Source organism: Megalobrama amblycephala, linkage group LG9, assembly GCF_018812025.1.
Source record: "Megalobrama amblycephala isolate DHTTF-2021 linkage group LG9, ASM1881202v1, whole genome shotgun sequence".
In the NCBI taxonomy this organism is placed as follows: Eukaryota; Metazoa; Chordata; class Actinopteri; order Cypriniformes; family Xenocyprididae; genus Megalobrama; species Megalobrama amblycephala.
The window spans coordinates 28,401,871-28,420,692 of NC_063052.1; the positions used below are offsets into that span (position 1 = coordinate 28,401,871).

Below are 18,822 nucleotides of genomic sequence, written 5' to 3' on the forward strand. Positions count from 1 at the left end.
TTTTCCCGTCTAAAATCAAGACGCCCCTCCCACGATTGTTAATTGACAGCAGCGTTTCAACACAGACCTGTCCTGAGCGAGCTGTTGATACGCTCGAGCAGAATGGCGTCTAAGCGATTGTGGTGTTCTGTTCTTGGGTGTAATTAACGAACACAGCAGTCATTTTGATGTTCCTAAATCAGAACCGCTGAAGACGCAGTGGCTGAGTTTTGTTTTCGAAGGGAATATTCCCCCCGATCAACGTCAATGCTTTCATGTTTGCGCGAATCATTTCTCACCAGACTGCTTTATAAACGAGGGTCAGTATAAAGCAGGTTTTGCTAAGAAGCTGCTCCTGAAAAAAGGATCGGTACCAACTATTCGTGTTCCTGCTGCACCTCCAGAAGAAGGGAGTGTAACCTTTTATTAACCTTTATATTAATCTTTGCAAATCGCTTGCACGCTTCACGATGAATGCGGCTAAAGTTTAAACTCAGGGTACATTTACAGCATGCTTTCTATGTACGATGTTCTCAATATAATTCATAATCCCACGTTTATAATGAACAATGCGTTATGGTTATTGTGTTATTACAAACTGTGTACGCAGGTGGTAAAGTTGACGTGGTAACATTACACTAAGCTTACTTTTGTAGATGGCTTATAACAGTGTCTGTTACTGATCAAGAAGTAATGTAAAAAAAAAAAATCATGTCGTAACAGTTATTACTGCATGAAGATGAGTGGCAACACAACACCTGCAAAATACTGTTACATCCTGATGTTCAAATTGTCAAAACGCCCCACAGAACAGAGGGGCAGGGTGAGCAAAGTTCATTATCATTTAAAGACATGCTCTGAAATGGCTTGCTGAAAACAGCTGTTTTTGATCAGGTAAAATGAGTGTTTTCTTACAATACTAATGAGAATTTCTAATTAAAGCATATTACAAACTTTTCATTTATACCCTAAAGAATCATATTAACTTGAACAAAAATGGCATTATATGACCCCTTTAATGATGCCACATTACTTTATTTTAATAGCCTAAAAATTGGTATTTGTTAATTTACATAAGCCAAAATTTGAAAAGGCTTTTAAAGTATTGTTAGTTCATGTTAACTATAGTCTGCAGGATAGTGTTAATGTCTACACTACCTCATTAAAGTGTTCCAGGTACATTGAACATACTAATGCTTACATGGAGAGACTACCCTAGAATATCATGTACTTTCCCAACTTTTTCTTATTTTCACTGCCATTTCTGGACTAGTGTCGTGGACTAGTGCTTCTTCAAGCCTAAATTCAGCATGAGTAAAATACTTAAGTACAGTTAAAATCAGATACTCTAAGACTTAACTCAAGTTGTCTTAGAATGGGTAACTTTAAACTTGTAACAGAGTCATTTTCGTTGTAAAGTATCTGTACTTTTATTCAAGAATTGTTTTCAGGTACTCTTTACACCTCTGCTCTTTCCACAGTGACGACTTCAAAAACAGTTCTCTTTTGAGTGAATCCTCGTGTGGACCTTAAGGTTACCTTTAAATATGAAACTCTTTCCACACTGACCACATGTAAATGACTTCTCTTCAGTGTGAATATTCATGTGTTCCCTAAGCCTTCGTTCCCGTGTGAAGCCATTCCCGCACAGAGTGCAGGTGTAAAGGCAGGAACACACCAAGCCGACGCCGACGAACTAGTGGCGACGAAAGCAGACTGTGGGGTTGGCTCACGTTGGCAGCATCTGTGTCCAAAGTTGCCCTGACACACCAAACCGATGCTCGACAGCCGACAGACAAGTAGCACGTCGCATCTGCGCCTGCATAAGATGAAATGCCTTTTCGAACCAGCAGGTGGCAGTAGCTGAACAGCCAATCAGAATGATCAGATGGCCCAATGGACCGAGGCGCTCCGATGCCGATTCAACATGTCAAATCGTCCAGAAAAAAAGCAGACGAAGATCAACTTCAGCTGATGGTGCGGAACACACTGAGAAAACTTAGGCCCTGCCCACATGGAGACACATTTTTGTGAATACGCACAAATTTTGTATCAGATAGGCGTTTTGTCCACATGGATCCAGCGATTTCAGAAGATAAAACCACTATTTTTTTTAAACCGGCCCCCAGAGTGGATAAATCTGAAAACGCCAGCTTTGCGTTTTCGTGTGGACAGCCTATCTGTATATTTTGAGAAATGATGATGTCATCACCCCACGTGTCGACCCTAGTCAGCTGCTAACAGCACAAAACAGCAACAACAATAGCAGAGTCTTGATGCTTGTGTTAATGTTGCAGAAGCTACTGAGCCAAAATAAAGCATTATTTCTAATCTTTACTATAGTTTGTATACAGCGTGCAAGGATTATATGCATGCTTCAAGTCTTATTTGCTGTTTTAAGTGTATCTCTGTGGCAGAATTACAGTGCCACATACTGGTCTGGCATGTATACTACATCGTTTTGAGTCATTTCAGTGGTTTTGTGTGGACGCAGATATTTCTTGAGATGAGGAAAAAAAAAAAGACTGGATAGGGTAAGCTCCGGCTTCGTGTGGACATAGCCTTAGTTGTCTAACAAACAAAAACTACCCGACGGCTGACTGTCGGCTTGGTGTGTTCCTGCCTTAAGGCTTTTCTCCAGTGTGGGTTCTCATGTGGGCCATAAGGCTTTCTTTTCGACTGAAACTCTTTCCACACTGTTGACAGGCATAAGGTTTCTCTCCAGTGTGAATTCTCATGTGGATTTCAAGTCTTCCTTTTCGACTGAAATTCTTTCCACACTGTTGACAGGCATAAGGTTTCTCTCCACTGTGAATTCTCATGTGGACTGTAAGGTTTCCTTTCTCACTGAAACTCTTTCCACATTGTTGGCAGGTGTAAGGCTTTTCTCCAGTATGAGTTCTCATGTGGTCTTTAAGGCTTCCTTTATGTCTGAAACTCTGTCAACATTGTTGGCAGGTGAAAGGTTTCTCTCCAGTGTGAATTTTCATGTGGTATTTAAAGGTTTCTTTATGTCTGAAACTCTTTCCACACTGTTGGCAGGTGTAAGGCTTTTCTCCTGTATGAATTCTCATGTGGACTTTAAGGGTTTCTTCACATGTGAAACTCTTTCAAAAATAGACATAAAACAATTTAGACATTTAAAGCATCAAAACCAACAACATGTATGATCTATACCAGTGGTTCACAACCTTTTGTCCATGAAGCCCCCCCTCCATACATATAAGAAACCCTGAGGACCCATCTTACATCTCTTTTCTTCCAATATTCTGAGCAACAGTGAGTTTGCTCTGCCCGGTACAGTATTTTCTGGAGTAAAAGTACAGTACAGTATAGTATTCAGTCTGGAACAAAAACGGAACTGGCCGGTTCTGATTGATGGTGGATAGACCGGTGCATCTCTACTACTGGTAACAAAAAATAAAGTAGTTTGAACCATACACGTTTTCACTGCATTATTGTATACAAACCAGTCGCTGCTGACTTTTCATTTTTGATGCAGCTCTCGCAGCTGGTGTGAACAAGCTTGCGTCTTTTGTGTCATAAAAATGTTATCGGTTTATGTGATTGACAAGCTGAGAGACCACAAATAGAATCAAAGGAATTTAACTGACAACATTTTCGGATAAGTGGCGGATCATTTGGTGCATTCCTAGAAACCATATAAAAAAGTCTTTCATATTCATGTTTGACCTCAAAGCATATAAACTCTCGCGTAACCCCTGTGAACTCTGGCGCCCCCCAGGTTGGGAACCACTGCCCTATCCTATCCTATGGATCAGGGATGGGCAGCATTGGTACTGGAGGACCACTGTCTTTCATCCCTAATCAAATACACCTGCCTGTAATTTTCAAGCATTCCTGAAGACTTAAGGCTGATTTATACTTCTGCGTCGCGTGTACGCTGCGGGTACAGTGTAGGCTGTGAGTACCATGTGTATACTACGACGTAGCCTGATGTGCACCTCTTAAATAAATTTAACAAAACGTCAATTCTACCCAGACCGCAAGCGCTGTGATTGGTCTGTTAGAATCCCTCCCTCGGGTCAAAAGATTGATTTAGAGCAACAGGAGACGAGCGAGTGTGTGTGGCAAGGGGGGCATGGTTCAGCGAGGTCTGCAGCGGGAGAGAAAGGCAGGAGACAAGCGGAGCCAAGTAGGTGAAGTGCAATTGATAAACACCTGTGTCTCATTGCAGTAATTGGCATGGGGAGACCAGATAAAGCCACCAGGAAAAAGGAAGTGGCTGAGAGAGAGACTGACTGGAGACTGGAGGCTGGAATTTGATTACTGTGTTGACAGCTTTATGTTTATTACATTTTGGGAGTGCAGAGACCAGACGCATAGACTACTGCGCAGAGGCTCCGGTGTAGGTGCGACACAGAAATATAAATCAGCCTTTACTGTTAAATTTTGGTGTTGGATTAATTTTTTCCAAGTGTGTTTGATCAAGGATTGAGCTAAACTTTGCCGAATAGTGTCCCTTCAGGACCAGAGTTGCCCATCCCATCTATAGACCTTATACTCAATACACCAGTGGTTTTCAAACCAGGTCCAACGGGACCCACCACTGCACATTTTGTATGTATCCTTTATTTTTCACATCTGGTTAAGATCATCAGCTTGTTAGAAGAGAGCTGTCATTGATGGAGAAATTTGCAAACTACAATTTCTGTTCATCACTAAGGTGAGAACCGGACTCGATATAAACCCAAATATACTCAAATTAATTAAATAAATTGAAAGGTTTTTACTATTCAATAAGTAATAGAAGATATTTGTTGTTGTAATAATGTCAGACATAGCACACTCAATAGTAGTAGCCATTCATTACTTGGTTCCCTTTCATGGGAACATCGACGCTGCGTTGACGCTTTGGGAACGCCTCTGTGTGATTACGTCTTGAAGCTCTCTTGAAATTGAACCAATAGTGTGACGGGACGTCAGAGCGGGTAACGTCACGGACCAGGAAACTATAAAGCACTCCTGAGAACAAAGAACACCAGCTTCTGTGTCTTCGGCAGCGCTCTGTGTTATCGTGTGTCTTATTTGGTGTTGTCTGTCCGTTACATATACAGCAAAACAAAATATCTCTTCGTCTGTGGACAACAGTATTTTATGTTTTCACCAAGCATATATATATATATATATATATATATATATATATATATATATATATATATATATATATATATTAGAGAAAAGACACGTATTATGGCGACAAGCAAGCAGCAGTTTGTTAAGTGTGTTCCTCCCTGCCCTCGCTTCATCACGGGCGGGGATACACATGAGATGTGTGTTGCTTGCTTGGGAGTGGAGCATGCCCAGGCAGCTCTCGAGGGAGCTGTCTCTGTGCATTGTGAAAAGCTGACACTCCGTACACTCTGCTCATTCCGGGCGTTCTTTGATAAAGAGAAAGAAGGCGCCGCAGCCCTATCTCAGCCCTCACCCGCCAGACCCAGTGTCTCTCCCTTGGTTGTGGAAGCACGCTCTGCGGTTTCTTCCCCCAGGAGAGAGGCACCAGCGCTTCACTTATCTAGCTCTGAGGAGGTGGATATAGTGAGCGTTGAGGCTGGAGAAGAGGACTCGCCATCCTCATCTCCAGCATATGAGGAGCTATTAGATATGGTGACTAGGGTGGTGGCAAAGTTAAACATCGACTGGCCAGCAGAAAGACCTGAAGTGCGTTTAAAAAGTAAACTTGATGAGTGCTTTCTCCCTGCCCGGTCACAGCCTCAGTGTCGGGGATTGCCGTTCTTCCCCGATCTCCACACCGAGGTGTCGAGATCGTGGCAGAAGCCGGCCCAATTCAGAGTCTATAACCCTCAGGCATCTATATATTGTAATATAGTAGGGGCAAAACAATATGGTTATGGGACGATGCCTTGGGTCGAAGAGACGCTCGCGAGCTATCTCTCGACTGAGTCAGCATCGTCCCTTAAATCCCAGACGCTGCCCACCAGACCATTACGCACAACATCAGCGCTGGTGGGCAAGGCATACGCCTCAGCAGGTCAGGCGGCGGCATGTTTACACACCATGTCAATCCTCCAAGGCTATCAAGCCGACCTGCTGGGGGAGATTGATGAGAGCGGTGAGGCGAGCTTTGAGGCAATCCAAGAGCTACGTAAAGCTACCGACTTATCTCTCCGGGCCACCAAGGAGACGGCAAAATCAATCGGCTGTTCTATGGCAGCCCTGGTGGCCACGGAGAGGCACTTATGGCTGAATTTATCTGACATCGGAGAAAGAGATAAAGCCGTGCTCTTGGATTCGCCATTATCTCCCTTGGGCCTCTTCGGCGATTCAGTTACTTCGGTTGTCGAGATGTTTCAGGAAGCCAAAAAACAGTCAGCAGCTTTTCAAAGATTTCTCCCTGCCACTCTCTCCCCACCGAGGCTGCTGAGCGGGAGCAGTCTCGGCCATCTACCAGCTCCTCATCTGCGCATAGAGCGCAGCAAAAACAAAACGTCGCTGCCCGTGCTCCCCCGCAAAGAGCTTGGGGACCGGGACGGGTGACACAAGCGAAGCTTTCCAAGGGTAAGACAGATCTGCGGACTGTCATTATCGCAAGGAAGGCTTCGAAGAAGTCCTGACACCAGTGGCCCAGGACTTCTGAGGGCAGCCCCCTCCGAAGAGGGTCCTGTATTAAAATCTATAAAATTAACTCCTCTTCGGTGCCCTCAGGGGGCCGTTCTGCCAACCCTGCCACCTCGTGTGCTTCCGGGTGCAGCGGTCCCCACCGACCCTCTGAGGAGGGCCGGCCAGTGTTTGATTCGGCTGTTCCCTGCCGGTGCGCCACTTCAGGCTGCCGAGTCAAATGCTCAAAAAACACCAGAGGCCAGTCTCAAGAGACTGGTTCCCTTAGTAGAATTTCTGGAAAAATGGAAACGTCTTCCCAATATTTCTCAATTTGTGCTGCAAATGATAAAAAAGGGTTACAAAATACAGTTCGGGTTTCGCCCGCCCCAGTTCAACGAGGTCCTCCTACGGTGGTGGGCCCCCAGCAGTCTCTGGTTATGGAACAAGAAGTTATGACACTTTTGCAAAAAGAGAGGGTTCCTCCTCCCAGCAAACAGTCAGGGTTTTACAGCCGTTACTTCATCGTTCCGAAGAAGGATGGAGGGTTGCGTCCTATTCTAGATTTACGCATGTTAAATCGTTCAGTGCAAAAGCTCAAGTTCAAGATGCTTGCACTCAGACAGATCACCACACAGATCAGGTCTGAGGACTGGTTTGTGACAATAGATCTGAAAGACGCTTACTTTCATGTAACAATCCATCCTTCACATTGGAAGTTCCTCAGGTTTGCTTTCAGGGGCGAAGCTTACCAATACAAGGTTCTTCCGTTTGGCCTATCCCTTTCACCCCGCACCTTCACAAAGTGCGTGGATGCAGCTCTGGCTCCCCTGAGGCTCCGTGTGCTAAATTATATAGATGATTGGTTGATTCTAGCTCAATCAGAGCAACAAGCAGTTCAACATCGAGATGTAGTTCTGTCACATATGAGAAGGTTAGGGTTGAGACTCAATGCCAAGAAGAGTGTGCTTCTACCGGCTCAAACTACCAACTATCTAGGGGTAGTCTGGGATTCCACTACGATGCAGGCACGTCTGTCTCCTGCTCGGGTGAATTTCATTCTTTCAGTCATGAAAGGGGTGAAATTAGGCCAGTCACTCACTGTAAAACAGTTTCAGAGACTGTTGGGTCTGATGGCAGCTGCATCCAACGTGATACCTTTTGGCCTGCTGCACATGAGACCCTTACAGTGGTGGCTCAGGACCAGGGGGTTTTCTCCAAGGGGAAATCCTTTCCGCATGATCAAGGTCACACGGCGATACCTTCGTGCCTTGGCCATGTGGAAGAAGCCCTGGTTCCTGTCCCAGGGACCTGTGTTGGGGGCTCCTTGTTGTCGCATAATGCTAACAACGGATGCATCTCTCACAGGCTGGGGAGCAATCATGAGTGGTTGCTCGGCCCAGTGTCTTTGGGAGGACCATCATCGTTCCTGGCATATAAATTGGCTGGAAATGATGGCGGTATTTCAAGCTCTCAAATACTTCCTCCCAGACCTGAGGGGCCACCGTGTGTTAGTTCGCACAGACAACATGTCAGTGGTTTCCTATATCAACCATCAGGGGGGTCTGAGGTCTCACCAGTTGTGCAAGTTAGCCCATCAGTGATGGGCAAGTTAGCCCATCCCTGAGAGCAGCTTATATCCCGGGGCATCAAAATGTGGGGGCAGACATCTTGTCGAGGCAGGGGCCGAGGTCCGGGGAATGGAGACTCCACCCCGAGGTGGTGGAGCTCATATGGAAGAATTTCGGTTATGCAGAAGTCGACTTATTTACCTCGAAAGAGACGTCTCATTGCCCGCTGTGGTATTCTCTAACTCATCCAGGAGAGGGTTCTATTGGTAGCCCCATTCTGGCCGACCCGGATATGGTTCACGGATCTAGTGTCCGTCTTAGAAGGCTCCCCCATGGAGATTCCAATCAGACAGGACTTTCTGTCTCAAGCGGGCGGCACGATAACTCACCCCCGCCCGGAGTTATGGAAACTGTGGGCTTGGCCTCTGAGGGGGCCGAGCTCATAGAATCCGGTCTCTCAACTGAGGTTGTGGAGACCATACTCCACTCCAGAGCTCCGTCCACGAGAAGACTATATGCATATAAGTGGAAGCTGTTTGCTACTTGGTGTAGCCAATCTCAAGTGGATCCGGTCCACTTCTCTATCAGTCATGTACTGCAATTTCTCCAAGAAAAATTCTCGGATGGTCTATCTCCTTCTAGATTGAAGGTTTATATTGCAGCGATCTCCCCTTATCATGCTCCTTTGGAGGGTGTTTCTGTGGGAGGAAACCCTCTAGTTATACGTTTTCTCCATGGTACCCAGAGGCTGAGGCCTGCTGTGCGTACAAAAACTCTGTCCTGGGACTTAGCTATTGTATTGGAAGGGTTGGCTGCAGCTCCCTTTGAACCTTTAGAGGAAGTACCTGAAAAGTTCCTCACACTCAAAACTATATTCCTGCTGTTCTCTCAAGAGAATTGGAGATCTACAAGCACTATCTGTTGCTCCTAGACTTTGCACCTGGAATGGTCAAGGCTTTCCTACATCCTAGACCTGGGTATATACCCAAGGTCCCCACAAATGTCCCAGGACCGATTGTACTTCAGGCCTTTTGTCCTCCACCTTTTACAAATTCAGATCAGGAAAAACTAAATCTGCTCTGCCCAGTGAGGGCTTTAGACACTTATGTCCACAGAGCTGCCCTGTGGCGAAAAACGGAACAATTGTTTGTGTGCTACGGGTCTCCTAACAAAGGAGGCCCAGTGTCTAAGCAGAGAATGAGCAAGTGGGTGGTCGAGGCCATCTCTCTTGCTTATGAGTCATCCGGGCAGCCTTCACCCTTGGCTGTCTGGGCACACTCTACTAGGGGTATGGATGCCTCAAAGGCTTTTATCTCGGGGGTTCCCCTCAATGAGATATGTGATGCAGCTGGGTGGTCATCTCAGCATACTTTTATTAGGTTTTATAACCTTGATTTGGGCTCCACTCCAGGAGCCTCGGTGCTCTCGTCGTAAAAAGATAACAGACAGGCACTTGGTCTTATGGCCTAGTTGGGATAGCGTTCCCAAAGCGTCAACGCAGCGGAACGTCTCGGGTTACGTCTGTAACCCTGGTTCCCTGAGTAGGGAACGAGACGCTGCGTTGCTTAGCCATACTCCCTGCACGCCTGTGAGCGTCTGCTTCATCCATATCAGAAGCTGGCATTCTTTGTTCTCAGGAGTGCTTTATAGTTTCCTGGTCCGTGACGTCACCCGCTCTGACGTCCCGTCACATTATTGGTTCGATTTCATGAGTGCTTCAAGACGTAATCACGCATAGCGTTCCCAAAGCGCCAACACAGCATCTCGTTCCCTACTCAGGGAACCAGGGTTACAGACGTAACCCGAGACGTTTTCATCTCACTTCATCCATACCACGGCCAAGCCTAATCCAACCGTGCCTTTTCAAGCGGGCCAGGGCACAGTACGGAGAGATCACACAAGTGACATTAGACGGAAAGAATGAGTGCTCATGAGATGTGTTTTCCTCAGCACAAAACTGACATTTTATGGTTATACTCTTATCTGTAAATGTTATAAAATCATGCAGGTGTGCTTTTTCTGACAACAGGCTCCATTAAATTTCAGTGAATGAATACCAGTATGAACATGTACATCAAACAGACAGAGCGCAGTTGAATAGGAATGAAACACTAGATGTCCTGTTCCTGGAGATCTCCATTTGCTGCAGAGTTCAGATCCAACATTGATCAAACACACCTAAAGCAGTGAATTAAGATCTTCAGGGGCACTTGATAACTAAAAGCAGATGTGTTTGATCAGGGTTGGATCTGAACTCTGCATGCGTTTACACTTGGCATTAATATGCAATCACCATGATCCGATCAAGCAGATCGGATCATTAGCCAATCAGGACACAGCACATTTATATTTATTTGATCACAATAAAGTGGCCTCGGTATCTGGATAACTGATCTGATTTCTTTTTCCCACACAATATTTAAATTAGGCACATTTGAAAGGCAGATTACTTTATTTCACATTTAACAAAAAAACACCAATTCATTTTCTCAACAAATTATGGTGAAATTCCAATCAGCTATTCAACTCAAAACACCTGCAAATGTCTCCTGAGCCTTGAAAATGGTCTCTCAGTTTGGTTCACTAGGCTACATAATCATGGGGAAGATCTAACAGTTGTCCAGAAGACAATCATTGACACCCTTCACAAGGAGGGTAAGCCACAAACATTCATTGCCAAAGAAGCTGGCCGTTCACAGAGTGCTGTATCCAAGCATGTTAACAGAAAGTTGAGTGGAAGGGAAAGTGTGGAAGAAAAAGATGCTCCACCAACTGAGAACCGCAGCCTTGAGAGGCTTGACAAACAAAATGGATTCAAGAATTTGGGTGATCTTCACAAGGAATGGACTGAGGCTGGGGTCAAGGCATCAAGAGCCACCACATACAGGCGTGTCAAAGAATTTGGCTACAGTTGTCGTATTCCTCTTGATAAGCCACTCCTGAACCACAGACAACATCAGAGGCATCTTACCTGGGTAAGGAGAAGAAGAACTCGACTGTTACCCAGTGGTCCAAAGTCCTCTTTTCAGATGAGAGCAAGTTTTGTATTTCATTTGGAAGCAAAGGTCCTAGAGTCTGGAGGAAGGGTGGAGAAGCTCATAGCCCAAGCTGCTTGAAGTCCAGTGTGAAGTTTCCACAGTCTGTGATAATTTGGGCTGCCATGTCATCTGCTGGTGTTGGTCCACTGTGTTTTTTGAAAACCAAAGTCACTGCACCCATTTACCAAGACATTTTAGAGCACTTTATGCTTCCTTCTGCTGACAAGCTTTATGGAGATGCTGATTTCATTTTCCTTCAGGATTTGGCACCAGCCCACACTGCCAAAAGCACCAAAAGTTGGTTAAATGACCATGGTTTTGGTGTGCTTCACTGGCCAGCAAACTCGCTTGACCTGAACCCCATAGAGAATCTGGATCCTTAAGGCTGATTTATACTTCTGCGTCGAGTGTACACCGTAGCTACAGCATAGGCTGTTTATACCACGCGTAGCCTGACGTGCACCTCTTCAAAATGTAACAACGCGTCAATTCGACGCGGACCGCAAGCGCTGTGATTGGTCTGCTAGAACCCCTCCCTCAGGTCAAAAACCGGCGCGGAGCACTCGGAGAAGAGAGAGCGCTTTCAACTTCCATAGGAATGAAAAAACGTTCTGTTTCAGGGGACACATACAGTCAAACTGCAACAAAAGTCGTTACCTATTTGCCGCTTCTCTGCCGTTTCTTTATGTAAGCTTCTCTGACAACGTACATGACGAGCTGCTTTTTTTTCGGCTTTTGCCTTGATACTCAACATGACCGTGGACACTGCCTCCTAGTGGTCTGCATGCACGTCGATGTGGACAACGACACAGAAGTATAAATGAAAACAGACGCATAGCCTACGGCGCAGAGGCTCCAGCGTAGGTCCGACACAGAAGTATAAATCAGCCTTTAGAAAACGTATCACTTTTACCAGTAAATGGCTGCAGAGCTCCACTATTTGCTATGTGTTATGTGACTGACTGAAATACATCTTTTCACAAGTTTTTTTCAGTTGGATTCATGCCTAAATATTATGAAATCACAATTATAACAATAAAAGCTACTTTTTGTCAAAGTTTAGGATTTTTTGTAATAAAAATCAGTTTTTCAATATTGTTAGAAAATGGAAAAAAAAAATCCTCAAAATCAACATTTTTGAGAACCTTCAGTACGAAAAAAAAATCCTAAACTTTGACAAAAAGTAGCTTTTATTGTTATAATTGTGATTTAATAATATTTAGACATGAATCCAACTGAAAAAAAAAAACTTGTGAAAAGATGTACAGGTGCTGGTCATATAATTAGAATATCATCAAAAAGTTGATTTATTTCACTAATTCCACTCAAAAAGTGAAACTTGTATATTACATTCATTCATTACACACAGACTGATATATTTCAAATGTTTATTTCTTTTAATTTTGATGATTATAACTGACAACTAAGGAAAATCCCAAATTCAGTATCTCAGAAAATTAGAATATTACTTAAAACCAATACAAAGAAAGGATTTTTAGAATTGTTCAGACACTTTGCATCACAGAAATACATTATATTTTAAAGAATATAATAGAATACCATTATTTTAAATTGTAATAATATGTGACCTGATCCAGCAAAATGAGTCACAGTGACCCAAATTTCAAAATTGAGATTTTGGTATCAATGGAAAGATGAGACAATAAGCTTTAAAATGATATCCTAGTCAAAGTCATACCTTGAATGGTTTTAAAGATATACCCATTTTAATTATGGTCGTCTGCCCTCTTTTTCAAATTGAAAACCTGAGAAAATCACTTTTAAAGTTTTTTGCCCGTTTTTTGTTGATATCTTTCAAAATCCATTGCATTTAAAGGGATAAACTATTTATTTTACAGCTTAATTTGACCAAAGACATTTATATATGTATAAATGCTATTAAACCAGGCTGAAGCTCAAATTATTTTAAAGTATTTATTTGAATTAACCCTTTAAGACCTGAAGGCTTTTTTAGAGTTCTTTTTTTTTTTTTTTTCTGAGCGACACACACAAAAGTAAAGACTCATAACTCCAAAACTCTAGCAAGGAGAGTCAAAAGGTAGGTATCATTTGATACAAAACATTTTAAATTTTAAGAAAATATAAATTACATTACATTTGGACATTTTCTTGCCGAGAAACAGCTGATAAAAGACAAAAAATATATATAATTTTTAAAAATAATTTTTCTTTTTTTATTTGACATGGAATAACTCAGGAACACAATAAGATCGCTAAAAAAAATCTTTTTTGGTGATGCTCTCCTATATGTGAGCTGCATCTGGTTCAAATTTCGTGGTGATATTATAAAGAATAGTTTGAAAAATTGTTGTTCATTTTTCCGCAGCCAGGTGGCGCCAACGGGCGGTAAACTCCGGTTTAGAGGCACTTCTCAGGAGTTTTTCAAAATGGTTAGATGCATTAAAAAGATGAGATTCTAAGATTTAAAATGATATCTATTTTGTGTTATTCCACGTTGGAAAACGAACATGGATGGGTCCGGGAACATTGGATACACACTGCATCTCGGAGAGATGAAAGACATGTTTTTAGCCAAGTATGTTAAATCATTTCGTGAGTAATATCTTGTGATCAACGCAATATATTATATTGATTTTGGATTCATTTTAATCATGAGAATCTGCTTTAAATATTGATGTGCGATTTTTATGATCTGTGCATTTTTCATGAAGTTATGAGCACGTGAAATACATACCCAGAGGAAAAGAAAATCTGAAAAGAGATCTCCAAAATGTTTCATTTATTTCTCCTAGACAACTTTGAGATCCATATGACACCAAACTGAGACAAAGGTTTATTTCTCCTGTGTCTCAGGCTTTTCTCTGGAGCAATAAGATGCACTAAATCTCAATTTAGTCTCCTTTTAAGTTTCAGAATAGATCTCAACAAGCTCTAATATAATGCTCAGAGTTTCTCAACTTCTGTGTCTCTTTGTGATCTCAGACAGAGTTCTCTCCATGAACTCAATATAACTCTTATCCCAGCTTCAATTCATGCATCTCATGCTTAACTCAGATAGAGCAAAGGAAGAGATTTCCACAAGTGCTCATTGAATTCTAAGACTTGGATCACTGTCTTGGTTGTTTCATATGATATCTTAATCCACATGATTTTTTAAATATAATGTATTACTGTATGAATAAATTAATTGTAAATCTTTTATTTTAGGCTGCAAAGACCCTCTTCTTTTATATTATTTTCTATAAATGATTTGAAATATTTCACTGCATGTAATTCAGTAAAATAATTTTATTAACCACACAAAACACATTGCAAAATTAAAAACAGTAATTTATTGGTAACTTGAGAGCAAAGAAATTACAATTTCAACATTTCAGATGTATCAAAGTTTAACTGCCAAAAACTCATATCATTAATAATTTTAATGTTGTATATTCAGATGTATGCATCTTCTCATGTTAGCCCCAAAGTGACCTTTTTGTATGACAATAGATTTGCCCATATAAAACAGTTGAGATGGCATCACAGTTGTCCATCAACATATTTTACATTTTCAGTAGGGATTTTCAACTAGTTAAATCATGGGCCCTTTTGTTCAAAATAAGATCATATCTTTGACTTTATAATATCTTTAGTCCCTTTCAAGTTTGTTAGGGAAATGTGCAGCAAACACAATACCAGGCATCGAGGACAAATCAATGAACATCAACTTTGCCAAAATACTTTCAAGTCCTACCACTGTCTTTCTCACAGGAACTTCCAGGAGGCTAACAATATGGAAACACGTTCCACCTGTCAAAGTATCTTGTAGAAGATTTATGCTTGCAACTGCAAATTCATTCAAAAACGCAAGTTTTATCTCATTCTGACCTTCATTGGGTTCTTTGTAGGAACACAATAATTTAATCTGTCCATATTTGATCTGCGCACCATCACAAAATAACACTGTGTAATTGTTTCGTCTTTTGGCTTTGACATACTGCTGGGAAGTGTAAATTATTTTCCCTATTTGAGCTCTGTTATATGCCTTGACCACATTACTATGTAAAGCCTGACCAAGAAACTGTTCCAGAAGAAAAATATCATCAGTTTCAAGACATCTATTGAATGATGCCCCTAACATGGCCACAATATTGACAACATTACTTGGTTGATAACTATTGCTATTTGTCATTCTGGCCAAAAACTCAGTAGTTACTATGTTCAGCTTTATGTTTTGTGTGATGCTAGGGAGATATTGTATAGTCTTTACAGCATTTACCATTTGGGCAGGTATATTCTGGGTTCCATGTATAAGACGGAGCAAGTACCCATTTTTGTCTTCAAAGTGAAAGCAAGAGTGTGTCCACAGAGGTCCAAGAGCTCTTACACTATCAGCTAAATGGACAAGTAAGTGCAAATTGGCTGTCATGTATCGCTCACCATAGAGTCCACTCATTTGAGAACAGAAATTCCAGAGTAGTTTCTCAGCATGATCTATTTGAGCAGGGGTTATTGACTCCATCAGAAGAATAAAGATTGCTTCACTAAGGAGCAGGAAATGGTTGTAGTACAGTCCTGCAAGAATGCCCCGGAATACAACTGGCCCGAAAAACAGCAAAATGGACCGATACTCAGATGCTTTAAAGAACATCCTGTGAGAAGACACAGAACGAGGGAATCGAATCATAAATGGTGGCCTTATTTCTTCCAGACGTTTGTCAACTTCTTTGATTGATCTGACCATACTGAATGCACATCGAGAGAACTCTGTGGAAAACCACAAAAACATCAATAGACGCATTACTCCCAGTAGTACACAATGCATGTAGTCTATACCTGTGCCCAAGACCAAATCATAGCTTGTTAGTCTGCTGAGAAACGTAGGTCCCTTCACCCCACGAACAACGCTGTTGGAATCATAGGCCATCTTAGCATAATCTACAAACCCCTTGTGAGTACGAGGCGGGCCTTTTGGATCTGTCTTCTGGAAAGGAAAGGCATGGACATGACCTCTCTCTCCAGTCTTCACTGTTTGACCTGGCTGTTCACACTTTAGACACCCAAAATGTCCATTGAATTGAACAGTATTAAGTACCAAAGCTTTTGCAGGCAAATCGCAGGTTCCTGCAATTGTAAAGGCTTTGCATATGAAAGGTTCTTGAGCTCCTGCAAACTGAAGAGAAATTCCTTCTCTTTCAATTTTGTTCAGAGTGCCACACAGTGGTTCAAGGAATGTCAACATTGACGGCTTTGAATCCCCAAACCAAACACCTGCAAATATCATGTTTTCTCGTTTCGTGCGTTCAACAAAATTTAACTCGTTTATGACACAATAAAAAGGCCAAACAGAAAACTTTGAAGACTTAAAAATAGGTATACCGTCTGTGTTCCACATTAACGAAATGTTTCTGGAATCACTGAGAGGCCCATTGCAAGTAGTTAATTTCTGATAGGTTTTTCCGTCATATATTTCTTCAATACTGTCATGACATTTTTTATGTCTATTAAACCTGAACTTAAGTTTTTCTTCAAAACCTTCCTGAGCAAACAATCTCTTCAGTTGTGCTTCAATGGGAACCTCAATAAAATAGGAGGTTGACCCCTCCATCGACACATTGGCTTCACAGGTTTTACACTGGGTGTCTATACTCTCAACAATCATGAAGCATGAGCTACAATATGTGTGCAAAAGCAGAGAGGAGGGATCATCAAATAACTGTTTAAATTTGTGTAAATTTTTAAGACACTCAGTCTGTGTATCAGAGGGGCAGTGCAGAGATATTAATGTAAGCAAATCACTGAGAGCTTTTCCTGTTATTTTGTGTCTGTTTGCAAAAGTCATTATGAGGAGAAGACTCTCTGCAACAGAAATTGGTGCATTTCTGTACAGTGGATGATCTACAGTGTTTGTAGAGCTTTCGAGTTCTGTTCCCTCCTCTAGGTTAAGCTCAAAACTGTCTTCAAATGAGAGGTCATCATCAATTGAAAAGTCTTCATCAAATAACGCATTGTCATCTAAAGTCCCTTCTTCAACAAATTCAGGTAGGTGCTCAGGAAATGTTTGCATGTAAATAGGCTGTTCAGGCTCTGATTCAACATTAAGACCAGAGTGATGCATCTCACTTGTGTGTCCATAGCATTGGGATGAATGGTTGGCATAATGGATGTTACACACATTTGTGTTTGAAGAATCTTCCAAATTAGCAGATCTGGTCACTTGCTCGGTGCTGCAATCATCTGACCTCCAGTTTGTTGCTTCTAGAAAAAAAAAACAATTGATTAATTTGCTTTTACTTGATTGGTGAATTTATGGCTTACTAGTCTCAACATGTTTATTTTTCATTATACTTATGCTAAACACATTACTAATTACTAGACTATTAAAGTGTTATAATAATCACCTGAGCTGTCAGTAAACCCTTGACAACCCAAGTGAGGTTTGAAGGTCTCACTTCAGTAACAGTGTTTTATTGGACACATTAACTTTTATTTGAATTAACGCTCCAGTCGATCAAAATTTAAAGCTTTGCAACATGCGATTTCCACAGAATAAATAAACTACATGCCATCTTGGAGACTGAAGGAAATGGAGTTAGTTGTTTTACATTTTTGCACATGTTTTACCTCTATTTTCCTGTCCTTGTGTGTCCTGCAGAAAACCGAGAATGATAATACATTAAGCATATTTAACACTCACATGCAAATTTATAAGACATACCTAGGTTACAACAATGCAGTATATACTGTAGGAAATCCTGCTATAAATTCTCCCCTCATGGGGATTAAAATATTAACATTTTATTGGAACTGTTTAAAAGAGGTGATTATTTACTTGGATGGCCATTTTTTAAACTGTACTTTGTAGTGCTGTAGAACACTACTACATAGGTCAGACATGTTCTTAATATTTTGCTAATTCCACATATAAAGGTGATCTTAACAGACTTGTCATTTCAAACAAATATTTTATTGTTATATAAAATTATTGAGGAACATTGTCAGAACCAATGGAGCTGATGAAATGTAGCTGAGTAAAGAACATAGCAGCTAAATATATATATATATTTTTTATTTTTTTATTTTTATAAATTACCTGAAAGACACACTTCAGTAAAAGGGAAGTTGTTAAAATATGACTTTGGTAAAAGCTAGTTACCCACATGAAAAAGACTTTAGTAGAAGATGAAAGTATATGATATCACAGTAAATGTACTTCAGTTTCAAAAGTGTAAGTAAATTACATAATATTTACATGTATGCGTTGGTTGATTATGTCCTGGCCAATTATCAGATTTGTTATTGACCTGAATCAGTTAAGTCATTCATGTAAATTAATCGGAAAATGTGCTGTTTTGACTCTGAAGTTTAATGTAATCTGTAAAGCAAATGGAAACTATACCGGTAGTTATCAGATAAATGTAGTGTAGTAAACATTAAAATATTATTGGTAGCACTTTATTTTACAGTCCTGTTCTCCATGTACATACTATGTACTTATTATAGTAATTACAATAACTATGTAATAATTAGGTACTAACCCTGAACCTACCCATAAACCTAACCCTACCCCATGTAGTTACCTTGTATTACCAGAACTTTCTTAGATAAATACACTGTAAGTACACTATAAGTACATGTAAGTACACGTACTGTAAAATAAAGTGCAACCATATTATTTTTCCCTAAAATGT

General features: G+C 41.3%; 1 protein-coding gene across 1 annotated transcript; it reads right to left on the reverse strand.

The window, feature by feature from the left end:
• Nucleotides 1–13,887: 13,887 nt before the first annotated feature.
• Nucleotides 13,888–18,787, reverse strand: LOC125275512. The gene is made up of 2 exons (XM_048202506.1): nt 17,756–18,787; nt 13,888–17,389 (listed from the first exon to the last, which is right to left on the reverse strand). Exon 2 carries the CDS (start codon nt 17,247–17,249, stop codon nt 14,781–14,783), a length of 2,469 nt encoding a protein of 822 aa, XP_048058463.1. The 5' UTR covers nt 17,250–17,389; nt 17,756–18,787; the 3' UTR covers nt 13,888–14,780.
• Between the last annotated feature and the right edge of the window lie 35 nt (nt 18,788–18,822).

Coding starts and splice junctions, on each gene's coding strand:
- LOC125275512 (XM_048202506.1), bottom strand. CDS start 17,249: ATGCATCACTCTGGTCTTAATGTTGAATCAGAGCCTGAACAGCCTATT.